At 41.0% G+C, this 15,000-nt stretch overlaps 1 protein-coding gene across 1 annotated transcript in view; it reads right to left on the reverse strand.

Annotated features, from left to right (window-relative positions):
- wb (wing blister) overlaps positions 1–15,000 on the reverse strand; it is a 240,685-nt gene that overhangs the window by 24,274 nt on the left and 201,411 nt on the right. The window contains exons 23-32 of the mRNA XM_086551150.1: positions 6,888–6,994; positions 6,129–6,312; positions 5,727–5,866; positions 5,311–5,541; positions 4,966–5,106; positions 3,194–3,319; positions 1,856–2,029; positions 1,106–1,278; positions 786–917; positions 301–428 (exon numbers count right to left, since the gene is read on the reverse strand). Coding sequence (XP_086407276.1) covers positions 301–428; positions 786–917; positions 1,106–1,278; positions 1,856–2,029; positions 3,194–3,319; positions 4,966–5,106; positions 5,311–5,541; positions 5,727–5,866; positions 6,129–6,312; positions 6,888–6,994 — 1,536 coding nt within the window. The remainder of the gene's footprint in view (positions 1–300; positions 429–785; positions 918–1,105; positions 1,279–1,855; positions 2,030–3,193; positions 3,320–4,965; positions 5,107–5,310; positions 5,542–5,726; positions 5,867–6,128; positions 6,313–6,887; positions 6,995–15,000) is intronic.

Genomic DNA, 15,000 nt, shown 5'->3' on the forward strand with positions numbered 1-15,000 from the left:
AAAACGAATCAAACTTGGTCTGTTTATCAACTTCTGTTAAATTCGGTCACTTTTTTCAATAACAAAATACAAGATTAGTGACAAAGCGAACTAAACTTAGGATTCGAAGAAAAAAAAACAACACCATCAAAAATGAATCTTTGTTTTCACTGAATGAGTGAGGAAGTAGCAACAAACGGACGAAAGGTATGAATAAAAATGAATCAATTCCATAATACACCCTCTCTCATTCATGCTTTTCATCTCCATTCGTCCTAACGAACTCGGAACTCAAACTCAGAACCTGCCACCGTCCCTTACCGATATTCGGGTTCTGACACGAGGTTCCGGAGTAGCTCTTGGGACAGAAGCACTGCTCGACGCCCAAAGCCACACGCGACGACACGGGCGACCCTTCGGCTGCGATGTCCATGGTGACATCGCGGAGACTGTGGGGAGTCAGTGCGTTAGGCCGTTGATTCAGTTTGCAATAGGGGGTGATTATCATTTGATCTATGCAACAGTACTTATAATAACTGTCACTACTATAATAATGATGATAATCGCAAGAGTAATAATAATAATTATAATAATAATAATGATAAGTGGGAAAAAGGCCTGACAGTATGAAGAAGAGATTTTGTTCTTAAAATCTTCCATCTAATTGATTATTCGATTTCTAACCATAAGGTTCCAAACCTTAGTTCAAATGAACACATATTTCACATCAATCTATCATCACTGACATTATATCGTCCATTGACACCAAAGAGTGCAATTGACGCTAACAACATCACAATACTCACGAAGCAGTCGTAGCATCTGCTGCATGTGTTGCACGAATCAAAATGTGTTGGATGTTCTGGAGGGCAATCATCATCATCTCTCGGGTCACGCTCTGGGGTTTGTTCTTCAGCCGCCAGTAGTCTTCGTGCAGTCTGATAATGGCATTGAGAGTACAGATGTTATAGACAACAAAGGTGACACAATGAAATACAGGAAGATACAGTCTTAGACATATCTTTTAATAAGACATATCTTTTAATTTAACATATAACAGTTGTAGAACCAGCAGCAGCAGCAATGATCATAACAACAAACCACACACGAGCCACCCATAACGTACTTCACTTCGTATCGTCCATCGGAGGATATAGCAGGAGGATAGTATTCCAGAACCAGCTGCCAGTTTCCTTGTAGAGAGACTATAGGATACGTTTGTAGGATCTGCTCTGGGAAACTCTTGGTGCCTCCTTCGCTTTGGACTCTGAATCTCAGGTAGCCATTGTAAGAGCGGACCTGCGTGAGAGAGAAACACAGTAGTATGTGTGTTTGTCATATCTACAATTCCGTAATAAAAAATAAAAAAAGCGCTACGTTTCGTTCAGATTTCTCGTCTGAATTAAACTGATTTTTGGCGATCAAGTCTTATGTTTGTTGCAATGTTTATAATATATGCTTTTTTAGATTTTTCAGCTCAGGACATGAAAATAAGTGACATATGCACTTTATGGAAGGTATGCTCTTTTAACATTTGAGATCGGTAAGTGCACATTCTTTAAAATCTGTGCATCTTGAATTTTCAACTTTTGTATATCTCCATAGTGCATATACATTTTTACAATATAGGATTCACTGCAGTATGTTTAGCTTTACTCTCGATTGTTTCTGTTCAGCTTAGAATGACAAAACTTCATATATATATATATATATATATATATATATATATATATATATATATATATATATATATATCCTATGCCATAATCATACCTGATTTCCATTATCATCCTAACCAATCAACAACCCCAAAACATAATCCTACACGCACTCAAGAACCTCTTAGTCCTAACCAAAACAACCCTACAGCACCCACCTTGTCCCTCATGAATTCCCGAGGGAGCTGCCAGTACAAGGGGGCGTCGAAGAGCTGGTTGGAGCCAATCCTGACGTTCCCTTCAGTGCCCGGGATGACGTGGAGCTGGTTGGTCACGTTCAGCTTGGTCTCGCCTTCGCCAAAGCTCAGGAGTCTTTCGCCAGGGAGAGCGAGCTAAAAGAGGCAAGTGTTCAGTATTAATGAATGAATCAAAAAGAACGTGAATAATAATAAAGGAATGTTTAGAAATAGTAATGATATATGTGTGGCTATCTATCCGTACTCTATATTCACTGAGACTTGCGTTATATGCCAGTTGTGTGATATTCGCTACTGATGATTCGATAAGATCTACAGTATATATTTGATTGTTTTCATGTACAAAAAAAACGAAAAGAAGAGAATGTATTGCATATGTTTTGTTAATGAATGGACATAACAAGTAGATGACATAACATCTGAACACGAAACAAGTAATATCTACAAAGAATGCAGAAAGATGTTTTGTACCAAAATCTGTATTGCAACTAATGGCAATAATTTGAAAAGAATATGTCTGTGAAACAAAAAATATATTCATATAAGCTCTGAATTCTCTGCTAGGTCGAAGAGATGATATCTACGAAATGGGCTACAATTACATAAGCTTGACGACCTTCAATTGTTGTTTGGAGATTAAAAAAAAAATAAAAAAAAAAATATATATATATCCAAATAGCATAATCAGTTTATGCTCACGCTTTGTTCCAGTCATAAATGAAAAGCAAGTTCAATAAGGTCGTCTACAAATATTTAGGAAATTCAGTTTCGTAGTGAAAGTGGTTTACATTGAAATGACTCATCTTTTCAAAGGCAATCAGATGGCACAGACTTGATGCATGTATCTCTGGTAGTAGAGAGATATCTCGACAAAAGGAGACATTGAGAGATGTTTCGAAATAATATGAAAAGAAATTTAATCAACAAGCTTTGAGAAGACGAATGCAAATGCACATGATAAAAATTATGTTATACACAGCGAACAGGACACATTCACAGAGAGTAGTAGAGCTGAAAATCAAGATGGACATGTAACAGATCTTTAGCAAACCTGCTGGACAAGACATTCAATAAAAAAAAACAGAGTAGATAGAAAGAATTAAATATATAAAAAACAAACATTCAAATAAAATGTCAAGAAGAATCCTGAGAAACAAGTTGAGAAAAAAATACATGACATTAGCTGTAAGGAAATCACATCGGTGCATGAATCAAAACGAGTCAAGTAAAGAAAAAATAAACAAATGATTAAGAAGGCCATGAATAGCACGTGGGGGATGGACATCCAGTTGTAATTACATTGATGTAACATATCTCCTGCGTGTTCCAAGGGCGATAAACCACAACGGGGGGGCGGAAAGGGCGCTCTCCGTGCCCGCGTCTTCGGTACTCGATGTTCAAAAGCCGGTGTTCCGTCGTTCTCAGCTGCAAAGGTGATTGTGCAGGTGGCAGAGGATGCAATGGAATGGTAGGTGACGCTCACTGTATGCATGGTGATGCAATTTTGCAATGATGCGAACGAATGATGTGTGATTTTCGTTGTATGTGTGAAGATGCTAATGTCGGAAGGCAGCTTCTTCATGTAATGCACATTTGTCTCTCTCTTGTTTCCATGATCAGAAAAGCCCTTGTCAGCTAACTCATCCCTTCCTCTTAAAGAAATAGTATCCTAACACGATAGTGAAAAATGCTGCTTTTACAAGAACCGATAAATCTGGAAGGAATAAAACTCCCTACTACAGTACATCATAAGTAAATGCCTTTCCAGGCACCTCTAATGAAAGTGTTCCTAATATTATGTATCCCGATGATACTGCTTGTAGTAGTTGAATAATATATATATATATATATATATATATATATATATATATATATATATATATATATATAATTCATTGATGAACGCAAAGAGAGATTTTACTGAATAGTGAGCAATGCACTAAAGCTGCATATTTTAGAAATTAGCAGATTTCACTAAGTTGCATCAATACATCATTGAGGTCTGTAACTATTTATGCCCCTGCTTCTATCTTTTACTCAATTGTGTGAGACAATAATCCCACTGCTGCCACCATCTTCTAGGTCACCCTGTAGCTTCAATAGCTTGTGACAGTAACCAGTCCAACCTTACATGTGTGATTATTTTAATATGTGTTTGTTTTAGTTAATATGTATACTGGTAAATGTCTGTGCAGTCTGGTTTGTGTTCATACACATTCATGTATATCTACAGGTAAGAGTAGAGGATGAGTGTATGTTTGTAGATGTGTGTGTGTGTGTGTGTGTGTGTGTGTGTGTGTGTGTGTGTGTGTGTGTGTGTGTGTGTGTGTGCGCGCGCGCGTGTGTGTGTGTGTGAGTGAGTTATATGTACATATATCTATAATTGTTGGTTTGTATATGTATGAGTGCATGATTGTGTATATAGGTGTGTACATCGTTTAACTATGCATGTTAACTATGTACATATAGATATGTGGCAGATAAACCCACTATACACAAAACATATTTATTAGAAGATGAGACTACAGTTTCGAAATCCACCTGGATTTCTTCTTCAGGCCACACCTGAAGATAAAATCCAGGTGGATTTCGAAACTGTAGTCTCATCTTCTAATAAATATGTTTTGTGTATAGCGGGTTTATCTGCCATTTTATCAATGTGGAAGAGTGTTTTGCATGTCATATATATATCTGTGTATGGATCAGGTGTATATACTTTCCATGCTTATCCACCCGGCAGAATATTTCCTTTCTCAGTAATAACCCATTCCCAGATACTCATTCCTTTGAAAAAAAAATAATAATAAAATAATAATAATAATATAAATTCACTCAGTTTACATATCCATTTCATTCCCCTCCATTTCCTGCATACTTTGAATGCAGGAAACACAATTTTATTATGAAAAAAAAACAAAAAACATGCATGTCAACATAACAAACAAATGATCAAAACTACCACTGCCTAAAATCAGTCATGTAATCAAATGGAAAGTCTTTAATATATTACTGCTAATCCACACCACCTTCCAATAGCCACTCCCTACAATAAGCCCAGAAACAGTCCCTACCTGAGACCAGGTGAGGTCAGCTTGAGTACATTGGTCCGTTCTCCTGAAGCAGTAGCAGCTGGTGCACCCCGTGGGATTGTCAACCGAAAGCCCAAACGTCCCTCCCACACACTTACCACATGTTCGACCCTCCACATTCGACTGGGGAAGAAATAATGGAATCTATAATGTCCTCTGCTGAGGGTCGATGCAAGATACATTGCCAGGAAATGATAATAAAAATACAGTTGTTATAAAATAATGGTAGTGAAAATGGCACTCTTAAAAGTCAACATTTCCTTCGTGTAACTTCATATGGGCAGAGAATATATTGGGATACTGATAGACTTTTGAATAAGTACTCACCTTACAGGGGCACTGACCACTATCGTCACACTGACAACGTCCTTTGCTATCGCAGTTGTGCGGGTTGGTTCCTGCCATATTACAATTGCACGGGGTACAGAGTGGGTAGCCAAAGAATCCGAATGAGCACTTGCCACAGTGGTTTCCTTCGTAGCCTTCTTTGCACACGCAGTGGCCTGTTCTGGCATCACACTGACTGGTTATTGCTCCTGCGCCCGAGCAGTTACAAGGCTGTGGATGGGAGACAGAGGTTACAAATGCTTGACTATACAGTATAATCAGTACACAAAACCACAAACAACCACACCACACAAACCGCAATGAAACTCTCCACAAACGAGCCTCCCTCCCTCATTCAACCTATACCACTCATCTTAAATCACTGCAAACACTACACACAACACATATTACGATACCTTGCAACCGCGCGTGGCATCGTAGTCCCAGGACCCGGGTGAGCACCTCTCGCAGCGGTCGCCCTCGGTGTTCAAGGGGCAGATGCAGCGGCCTGAAGAAGGATCGCAGAAGTGGCCCGGACTGCTGCACTTGTCGCAGGCTGACGGAAAGGGAAGGGGAAGGTGACGGGTGATGAAACATGTCAGTGTAGGCTTTCCTTTTTTAGTCTTTATTGCATTTATTGTTTATCAAATATCATTTGTGACAATGCAAAACAAATGGACAAATTCGTTATTGAATGTATTCAACCAAGCAGTACAGAAAACAGTATCAATAATGAAAAATAGCGCGATAATAATAAAAATAAATATTATTACTAACAATAACAATGCTAATAATAGCAACAGCAGCATTCAACTCACGCTTGCATCCCTGTCTGGAGAATCCCCAGTACCCGGGCAGACAGGCGTCGCAGCGTGGCCCTCCGACCCCGGGCCGGCAGCGACACTGCCCCGTGGCGTCGTCGCACTGGGGACTGATGCTGCCCTTCTTGTTGCAGTCGCACCTCACGCACCCTCGGCCTGTCACGTGACCCCAGTACCCCGGCTGTAAGGAGGAGGTGGAAAGGCGAGGGTCGAGAGCCAATTAGAATGCGTTTCGTATTTGGTTGGGAATTGTCAGTGGTGGAGAGTTTGTTATGTTCTCTAAGGTAGGGTTGTTTGTAACCATTGGGGCGAGTGAATGAAGGGGTTTTACTACCGATTAACATATTGGTATGGGTTCACAGGCGTCATTCAGAACAAATAATTTTAATACTGAAAGAAAAAAAATGCGTTTATACATTCTTTAGATAACGTCATTTATACTCTAAACTTTGGACATAATGAAGTTGTCAATTCTTAAATGAACGACTGTAGAACTGGAAACATTTCTTCGCATGAACATTATATACAAAAGAGATGAAACTGAATAAAACAAATTAATAATGGTTATGAGGAAACATTTCTTTAGCCATATTATTAAGTTTACAACTAAAAACGTATATTGCTTCCAATCTGCAATGGAAAATAATTCGCATAATATGGTAATAAGACAAAAAAAAAGAAAAAAAAAAAAAAAAAAATCGTCAGCAGCTTCTAAAACTAAAAATACAAGACAAGAATAATTTGCGAAAGCCTCACCTTGCACGCATTGCACGTCCGGCCGACCACATTGCTCTTGCACTCGCACTGCCCCGTCACGATGTCGCACAAGCTGCCGCTGGACCCGCGCTCGTCGCAGTCGCACCCTGGAGGAGAACGAGCGAATTCAGAATTAATGGATAGGTGAAGAAAAGGGAGAAGGGAGGTAGAAAGGGAAGACGAGAGGGATGTTTGTGATGAAAGCGGAGAAGGAAAGGATTTGGAGAAAGGGAAAAGAGACAGGAAGAGGAGGAAAGAAGAAAGAGAGTGAAAGAAGAGAGAAAGAATTCAGAGGAGAAAGAAATTCATTAATGAAAGGATATGGGAAAGGTTCACGGAATAAAAAACAACAAGAACAACAAGAAAATGATAACTTTAAAGACAGAGGAGAAGAATAAGTAGAAAAGAAAGATGAAGAAGACTCCGGGTAACATCAAAATGATTGCATACTGGCAGATAATCATGCACTGGTTCGATTAACTTAACTGTGTCTCATTGCTCCGACAGTGGCTTCAGAGCCTAATCGACCGTCAAATCTAATGCAATTAAGCACTGATCAAATCACTTCAAAATTGAATTATTACCGAGACAAAAAGTGGCAACACCAGCCACTCTTTCAGAAGCGTCTTTCAGTAATCAATTTTATATTCTATTTTAATTCACTTCTTGCTATTACTTTTTCCTTTCTATATATGCGTAAAAAAATAATAATAATCATAATGATGATGATAATATAATAATAATAATAATAATAATAACAATAAATATATAAATAAATAAGTAATAAACCAGAAAGGTACGCCGTGACGTCATCAACAATTTGTAACACGGCACCTTAAAGTCATGCATTTTTACTTCCAGAATCTTTTTATATCAACTTATCAATTTCTACTTCATTCCCGGCACCATTTCGCCCTTACAGCCTTGAAACACAACCCGCAAGCTTTTTTTTATTTTTTATTTTTTATTTTTTTTTTATTAAAGGTGATATGTGTAATGAATCCCCCCTCCCCCACCCCATCCTCCATCCATGCAAAGGATCGCGGTGATAGTGTTACAACCGACCGTGTTATGGAGGTCGACGTTATGGTGTTGTAACCGACCTAACTTGCATTTGAGATACAGAAAAATAGATTGCATTCGGCGCATGGAAAGAAATATATACATAAATATGATCATTTAAAAATAAAATAAGAAATAAGGAAATAAAATATCATGGAGAAATAGAGGGTATCTAATGCTTAAAGATGAAGATGATGAAGAAGAAAAAGGAGGAGGAAGAGAAGGAAGAAGAGACGGAGGAGGAGAGGGGATGGGGTGGTGGAAGAGGACGAAGTGAAAAAAAATAAATAAATAAGAATAAAAAAGTAAAAGTATGGAGGGTGTTGGCCCAAATGTGTCGTAAGACGAGGATGAAGATGAAGGTGGAGGGGGTAGAGAGGGGGCGGGAGGGGAAGGAGCGAGATGGAGGGAGGGTGGGGGGAGAAGGAGAGGGGGGAAGATACCAGAAGAAGGAGAAAGGGGAGAGGGAGAAAAGGAATAGGATGCAGACAAGAGAGAAAGAGCGGATGAAGAATGGTGGTGGAAAGGGAAAAGGAAGAGAGAGAAGGTAGATAGAAAGAGAGAGAAAGAGGAAGAGGAAGAAAAAGAAAGGGAAAGAAGAAGAGGCTGAGAAAGAGAGAAAGGGAAAGATGGCGATGGGTAAGCAGGGGACAAGAAGGAGAGCGGAGGACAGACGAGACGATAACGCGAAAGAAACTTATTAAGGGTGTGACCAGACAGGCGAGGCAGTGCCCGACTACGGCCGATTGTCGCAGTGTCCCCTACATCACCCTATGCAAGTAGGGTATGAGGGAGAGGAGGAGAATAAAAAGGAGCGAAGAGAGTGAAAGAAGAAAAAGAAGAAGGAAAGAGACTAAATAAATAAAGGGATAAAAGAAAGTAAATAGAGAAGGCCAGATATATACAAGAGGAAAGAGAAGAGAAGAGAAAAGGACGATAAAGATAGGAACTGAGAAGAGAAGAGAAGACGAGGAAAGACACCAGAAGCGAAGAGAATGGAAGGGAAGAGAACGAGAAGAGAAGTGAAGTGAAGACGATAGAAAATAAAAAAACAAAATTGTATAGATGGGAAAATAAGAGAGAAAAAGACAAAACAAGTTAAGAAGAGACGAAAAGAGAGGGGAAAGGAAGTAAAGAAATAAAAATAAAAGAAGAAGAAACAAAACAACAGAAACGAAAAGAAAAACCAAGAGCAGATAAACAAAGCCAACAGAAAACCAAGAGAAGAAGAAAAAGAAGAAGACAAAGGAAGAAGAAGAAGAAGAAAAAGAGCCCTCAAGAAACAGGCAGAGGCCGCCTCTCAGAGCAGCAGGCGGTCTCCCCAACAAAGCTCCAAGGCGGCTGCTCGTTACGTGAACAATGGCGTATTGAATGCATGATCCCCCAACTAACAGGTGCGCAGCTCGGCCCTCACTTGTCCCGAGCTCGCTTCGCCGCCGAGCCATCCAAGGGCCACTTTACGGGCCATGCGCGAAGGATGGAAATGCGGTGGTGATGAAATGATGATGGTGATGATGATGGGAATGGTGATTATCGGGGGAGGGTTGTGATGAGAACGGTGCTATTACTACTTCAATGATAATGATATAATAAAAATAAATAAAATAGTGGTAATAACTACTAGAGTAATGAAACGCACATTATACTACATATACAAACATAAACACACACATAGACACCTAGCTCCCCACCGCCAAAACACACACACACACACACACACACACACACACACACACAGATTACATATATATATATATATATATATATATATATATATATATATATATATATAGAGAGAGAGAGAGAGAGAGAGAGAGAGAGAGAGAGAGAGAGAGAGAGAGAGAGAGAGAGAGAGAGAGAGAGAGAGAGAGAGAGAGAGAGAGAGAGAGAGAGACATACATATGTATCAAGAGTTCATCGTATACTTTATCTTTTAAAAACAATTTAGTACCCTCTTCCGCACCCTGAAATTTGACCGGCTGGACAATCTTAAGTGCACTATTGTTAATGCAACAAGGATATCGCTAAGGAATACATTTTCACTATCAACTCGTACTCGAAGAATGAGAAATATCGACACACACATACATTCAATCCCGATCATTTAATGGACTGCATGTAAAAAGATATACATTCTGGAATAAAATTATAACAGAGAGATAACAACAACAATGCAAAACAACAGACAAAACTAAACTACCCCACATAATAAAACAAATCGAAAAAAAACGCCTCACTGAAACAAACAAAAAAAGCAGACCACACCAATGACTCGACGGCCGAACAAATACAACAAGAAAAAAAATATCCCATTAAACCACAACAAGGAAAGGTCCGTTGATCTCAAATTACATCAAGGAGGAGTTGCCCAAACACCCTGGCCGGAAGGAGGAGGAGGAAGGGGGAGGGGGGGAGGAGGAGGAGGAGGAAGGGGGAGAGGAGGAGGAGGAGGAGGAGGAGGAGGAGGAGGGAGGAGGAGGAGGAAGGGGGGAGGGGGATCCGCTGCCACAGTCATTTAATTTAAAAACAGACAAAAATAAAAATAAAGCAACAAACATCATGCCACATCATAAGAAATTGAAGTTACTGAAGGAGACGAACATAAAAAGTCTAAAGGAGAGGCGGAACGACGAAGGGATAGAACAAGCACTTCGTCAGCCGCCTTTGCCTGCAGCGCCAGGTGCGCTGGTCCTCAAGTCCGAGCAAGGCGGAGGTGGCTAACCCGCCTGCGTCTGTCTGTCTGTCTGTCTGTCTGTCTGTCTGTCTGTCTGTCTGTCTGTCTGTTGACCTGCTTGCCTGCCTGCCTGCCTGCCTTCCTGCCTTCCTGCCTGTATGTCTATCTGTCTGCCTGCTTGTCTGTCTGTTGTTGGGCACAGACATATAAGTAAAAAAAGGAGATCTGAATTATGCATAAACAAAGGGCGGGCATAAATCACTGACAACGCCTGAAATTATTTGTGTATGGCTATGTTCATGTGTGCGTATGTTTTTTTCTTTTCTTTGTTCATTAAATTTTCTGATTTATTCCAATTCATCTCTCCTGGCAATTTACTCATGAGCAGCATCACTTGAATAGCCGATTTCTTCACATCTATTCATCTGGAAGTTTTTTTTTCTATGGAGAGCATCCATATCTCTCGGTTCATCTATCTCTAACGAACGCCATCTCAATAAAGATGATAACCAAATGAAAAATGAAAATTATATATATTGAATAAATATCTATACAAACGTCCGAGTGAAAATGAATATTGAAAAACGCGAGAGAAATGGAGAAAGAAAAAATATTGATAATAATTAGGAAAAAAAAAAACATTATAAATCGTGTGAAAACATAGAAAACGAGTTGAAATCATACGATTAACCAGTAGGGTAAAAAAACAGAAAACGAGTGAAAAAAAACAGGAAACGAGTCGAAAAATTAGAATATGAGTGAAAAAAATCGACTACTTTTAAAAAATCGAGCAACAACAGCTCTCGAGGTCCGTGTCGTAACCGCAGAAATTACCATGCCGTAAATTCTATCCACGGTCGCCCGTGCATCTGCAACGTTGCAACCCGACCGTCCACTCGCCACTCGGTCTTGCGCTGGTTAAAATAACTCCTTGCATGGATCTCCTCGGGTAGTGGAGGTGGGGGAGGGGGGAGATGGTAGGGGAGGTAGAAGGCAGAATAAGGGGGAAGGAGTAAGGGGGAGTAAGGGGAGGGAAGGGGGAAGAGGGGGAAGAAGGTGGTGGGAGGGGGACTGCGGAAGAAGGGGAAAGAAGGAATTTGTGGGAAGGAGGAGAGGAAAGAGGGAGACATAAGAGGATTAATTGATTGGCGAGTAATGATTGCGTTTGGGTAAGAGGGGGGAGGGGAGAGAGAGAGAGGGAGAGGGAGAGGGAGAGGGAGAGGGAGAGGGAGGGGGAGGGAGAGAGAAACAGAGAGAAAGAGCGAGACAGAGAGAGAGAGAGAGAAACAAAGGGAAAGAGTGAAAAGCGAAAGAAATAGCCAGAGAGAAAAAAAAAATAAAACAATGAAAGAGCGAAAGAGAAAAAAAGAAAAGAGAAGAAACGAAAAGAAAAGAACAAACAAGACCAAACGAAGGTGCAAGGTAAGCCAACAACACAAACCCAAGGACTTGACTGCAAGCTTCGCCCACGGGAGTGTTTATCATACTTCAACAGACTCCTAATGTCGGCTGCCTATTCGAACTAGCGGTGCTGACCCCAGCGTGGACTTTGGATGCTAAGTGATGATAATGAACATCATTAGAGTGTAGGCGAATAGTAAAGGGGAATAATGAAAGGAATTGTAAAGGGGAAGGAGGGAGGATATTGATATCGTTAGATATAATTGAAAAATCAAACACCTTGTACGTTACCTATCTATCATTCATGAGGGTATTAAGAATAACAACAAGAACTACAATAAGAATAACAATAAAAGTATTGACAACGATAACCACAATAATGATAATCACAATGACGATAATAATAACAATCATTAGAATGATAAAGATAATAATGATAAAGATGATTATGATAATAATAATGATAATAATCACAATAATAATTATATTCATAATAATAATATTAATAATAATAATGATAATAATAATAAGAGTAATTATAATAACAATGATAATAATTATGGTAATATATAATAATAATATTGATAATGATAATAATATCAATAACAATAATAATGATAACAACAACTACAATAATAATGATAAGAATGATAACATCAACAATAATAAAAATCATATCAATCATAATAATGATAATAATAATGAAGAATAGTAATAATAATAACAATAATAATCATAGTAATAATAATAATAATAATTGTAATGATAATAATAATAGTAATAATAATGATGATGATAATAACTTCAGATCCCTGTAGCTTCAACCTATAAAAATAAGCAAAATGCACTGTCAAACAATTTATTTTGCTTCATCCGCATTGCAAACTACATACCAGATAGCTTTTACAAGCCCCCCCCCCCTCCCTCCTCCTCACCGCCCACTCCCAACCTACCTATCCATTTGATATCAAGGTTTCTATCACAAAAGGAAAACCGTACACTCTTAGTCAGCTCAAGTGAACCCAGTGTGCACTTTAAGTTGGCTCAAGTGAACGCCAGGGTCGAGACGTGACATCACAAGGCCTTGGCATATTACATAATACGCCTACGGTACAAGTCGTGTCAGGGGAATCCGTGGTAGTTTTACGCTTATAATCTGTCGTCTCGAGAACGCTTGAGAAGCATCCGCGTGTCTTCGCTTGCCCGCTTGCTTGGTCGATGGTACGTTTTGCTTGCCTGCTTGCTTGGTCAATGGTACGTTTTGCTTGTGGAGATTTTGCTGTTTTTTGTTTGTTTGTTTTTGTCTGTCTTTTTGGCTATGTTTGTCAGTCATATCTGACTGTCTGTCTCTGTCTATCTGTCCCTTCTCCTCAACCTCCTCCCTCCCTCCCCTACTTGCCAATTTCATTCTTCCTCCTTCCTTCCTTCCTTCCCTCCCTCCCTCCCTCCCTTTCTCCCCACCACGCCCCCCTCCCCCTATTCAGGAAGAACCCGCAGTGAGTAAAATCTGCCTGTACTTGTCCTCCATATAGTACAAGTTTAGAGTAACAGTCTCCCCTACCTGCCCCTACGCCCCCCAACTCTCCCTCTCCTCCTATCCACACTTCTAGCATCCCCCTACACCCTCTCTATCTCTTTCTTATTCCCCTTCTCTCTATCTGTACCCCTCCCCCTTCCCCTATCCCCCCACTTCCAATCCACCTACTCCTTAATCTTTCCCCCTACTCTCCTGACCCCCTATTCGTAGCCCCGTCCCCCATCCCCTGATCCCTTACTCCCCCTCCCCACCCCTCCCCCTCCCCTGATCCCTTACCCCCACCCCCTTCCCCGATCCCCCGATCCCCCGACCCTCCCCCACCCTCCCCCACCCCCTGTATTACCATGAACCGTCGCGCAAAAACCCGTCTCGCGAGCTTTAGCATTCGGCTGGCTGTCTCAGGGGCTAAATCACCTAGCTTGACCGCCATCGCCGACTCCGCGCTGACAGTCCGAGCGGGTAATTGGGAATCAGCGGCCGGGGGGACGAGCCACGAGCCGGTAAACTGCCTGCGATCGGCGTGTTTGCGTGCGTGTGTTTGTGTTTGTTTGGGTTTGTGTGTGTGTGTGTGTGTGTGTGTGTGTGTGTGTGTGTGTGTGTGTGTGTGTGTGTGTGTGTGTGTGTGTGTGTGTGTGTGTGTGTGCGCGCGCGCGCGCGCATACCACTCAAAACCGAAGATCCAAAATAAAGATGATAACGATATTGATGACTCTAATCACCAGAGGAACATATAGTTTCTCCTGACAGATCCTTGGATATTAAGGACCCTTAATCTCGAAAAGCGATAGGGAGGGGGAGAGGGAGGCAAAGGGATGGAGATATATAGATTTAGAGAGAGAGAGAGAGAGAGAGAGAGAGAGAGAGAGATGAGTTCCAGACGTGAAGAGTAAAAAAGAGCGAAAAAGAGAGAGATGATAACAGGTGAATGAAAGAAACAAAATCGACAGGTCTTTCCTTCTCCTGGTCCACAATACTGTCTCTCCACAGAACTATTTAAGAAAGCACAGACTCTACCCATAAGCACTACATCTGCAATTGCATATGCAACAGTCAGTAAAGAGAATGAAAAACACTAACAAGGACACATTCCTTACACGGACGCTTAACAATGACAGGGAGTCAAATGGATGGTTGAATGCCACCGCGGTATCTGATTCAGTATGTGGGCGGTTCTGCGTTTGCCTAATGGACCGGCGGGCGTGCGTGCGGGCGTGAGCAGATGGAAGAACAGTATGGCCAGCTATGGGAAGGGCAGATGGGCGTGTGCGGGCGGCCTTTCGACTACGCCCGCTCGCTAAATGGAGCAGGTATGTCTTGATGTTTGGGTATGCCCCTCTTACCCTTTGCCCCTCAGCCCTCACCCCTCACACCTCCCATTCCCCTCCTTCACCCCTCTCCTTAACCCCTTACTATCCCCCTCTCCCCTCTCCCCTCTCCCC

This window comes from Penaeus japonicus, unplaced genomic scaffold, assembly GCF_977035675.1.
Source record: "Penaeus japonicus unplaced genomic scaffold, GWHDUDI00000001_assembly GWHDUDI00000024, whole genome shotgun sequence".
Lineage (NCBI taxonomy): Eukaryota > Metazoa > Arthropoda > Malacostraca > Decapoda > Penaeidae > Penaeus > Penaeus japonicus.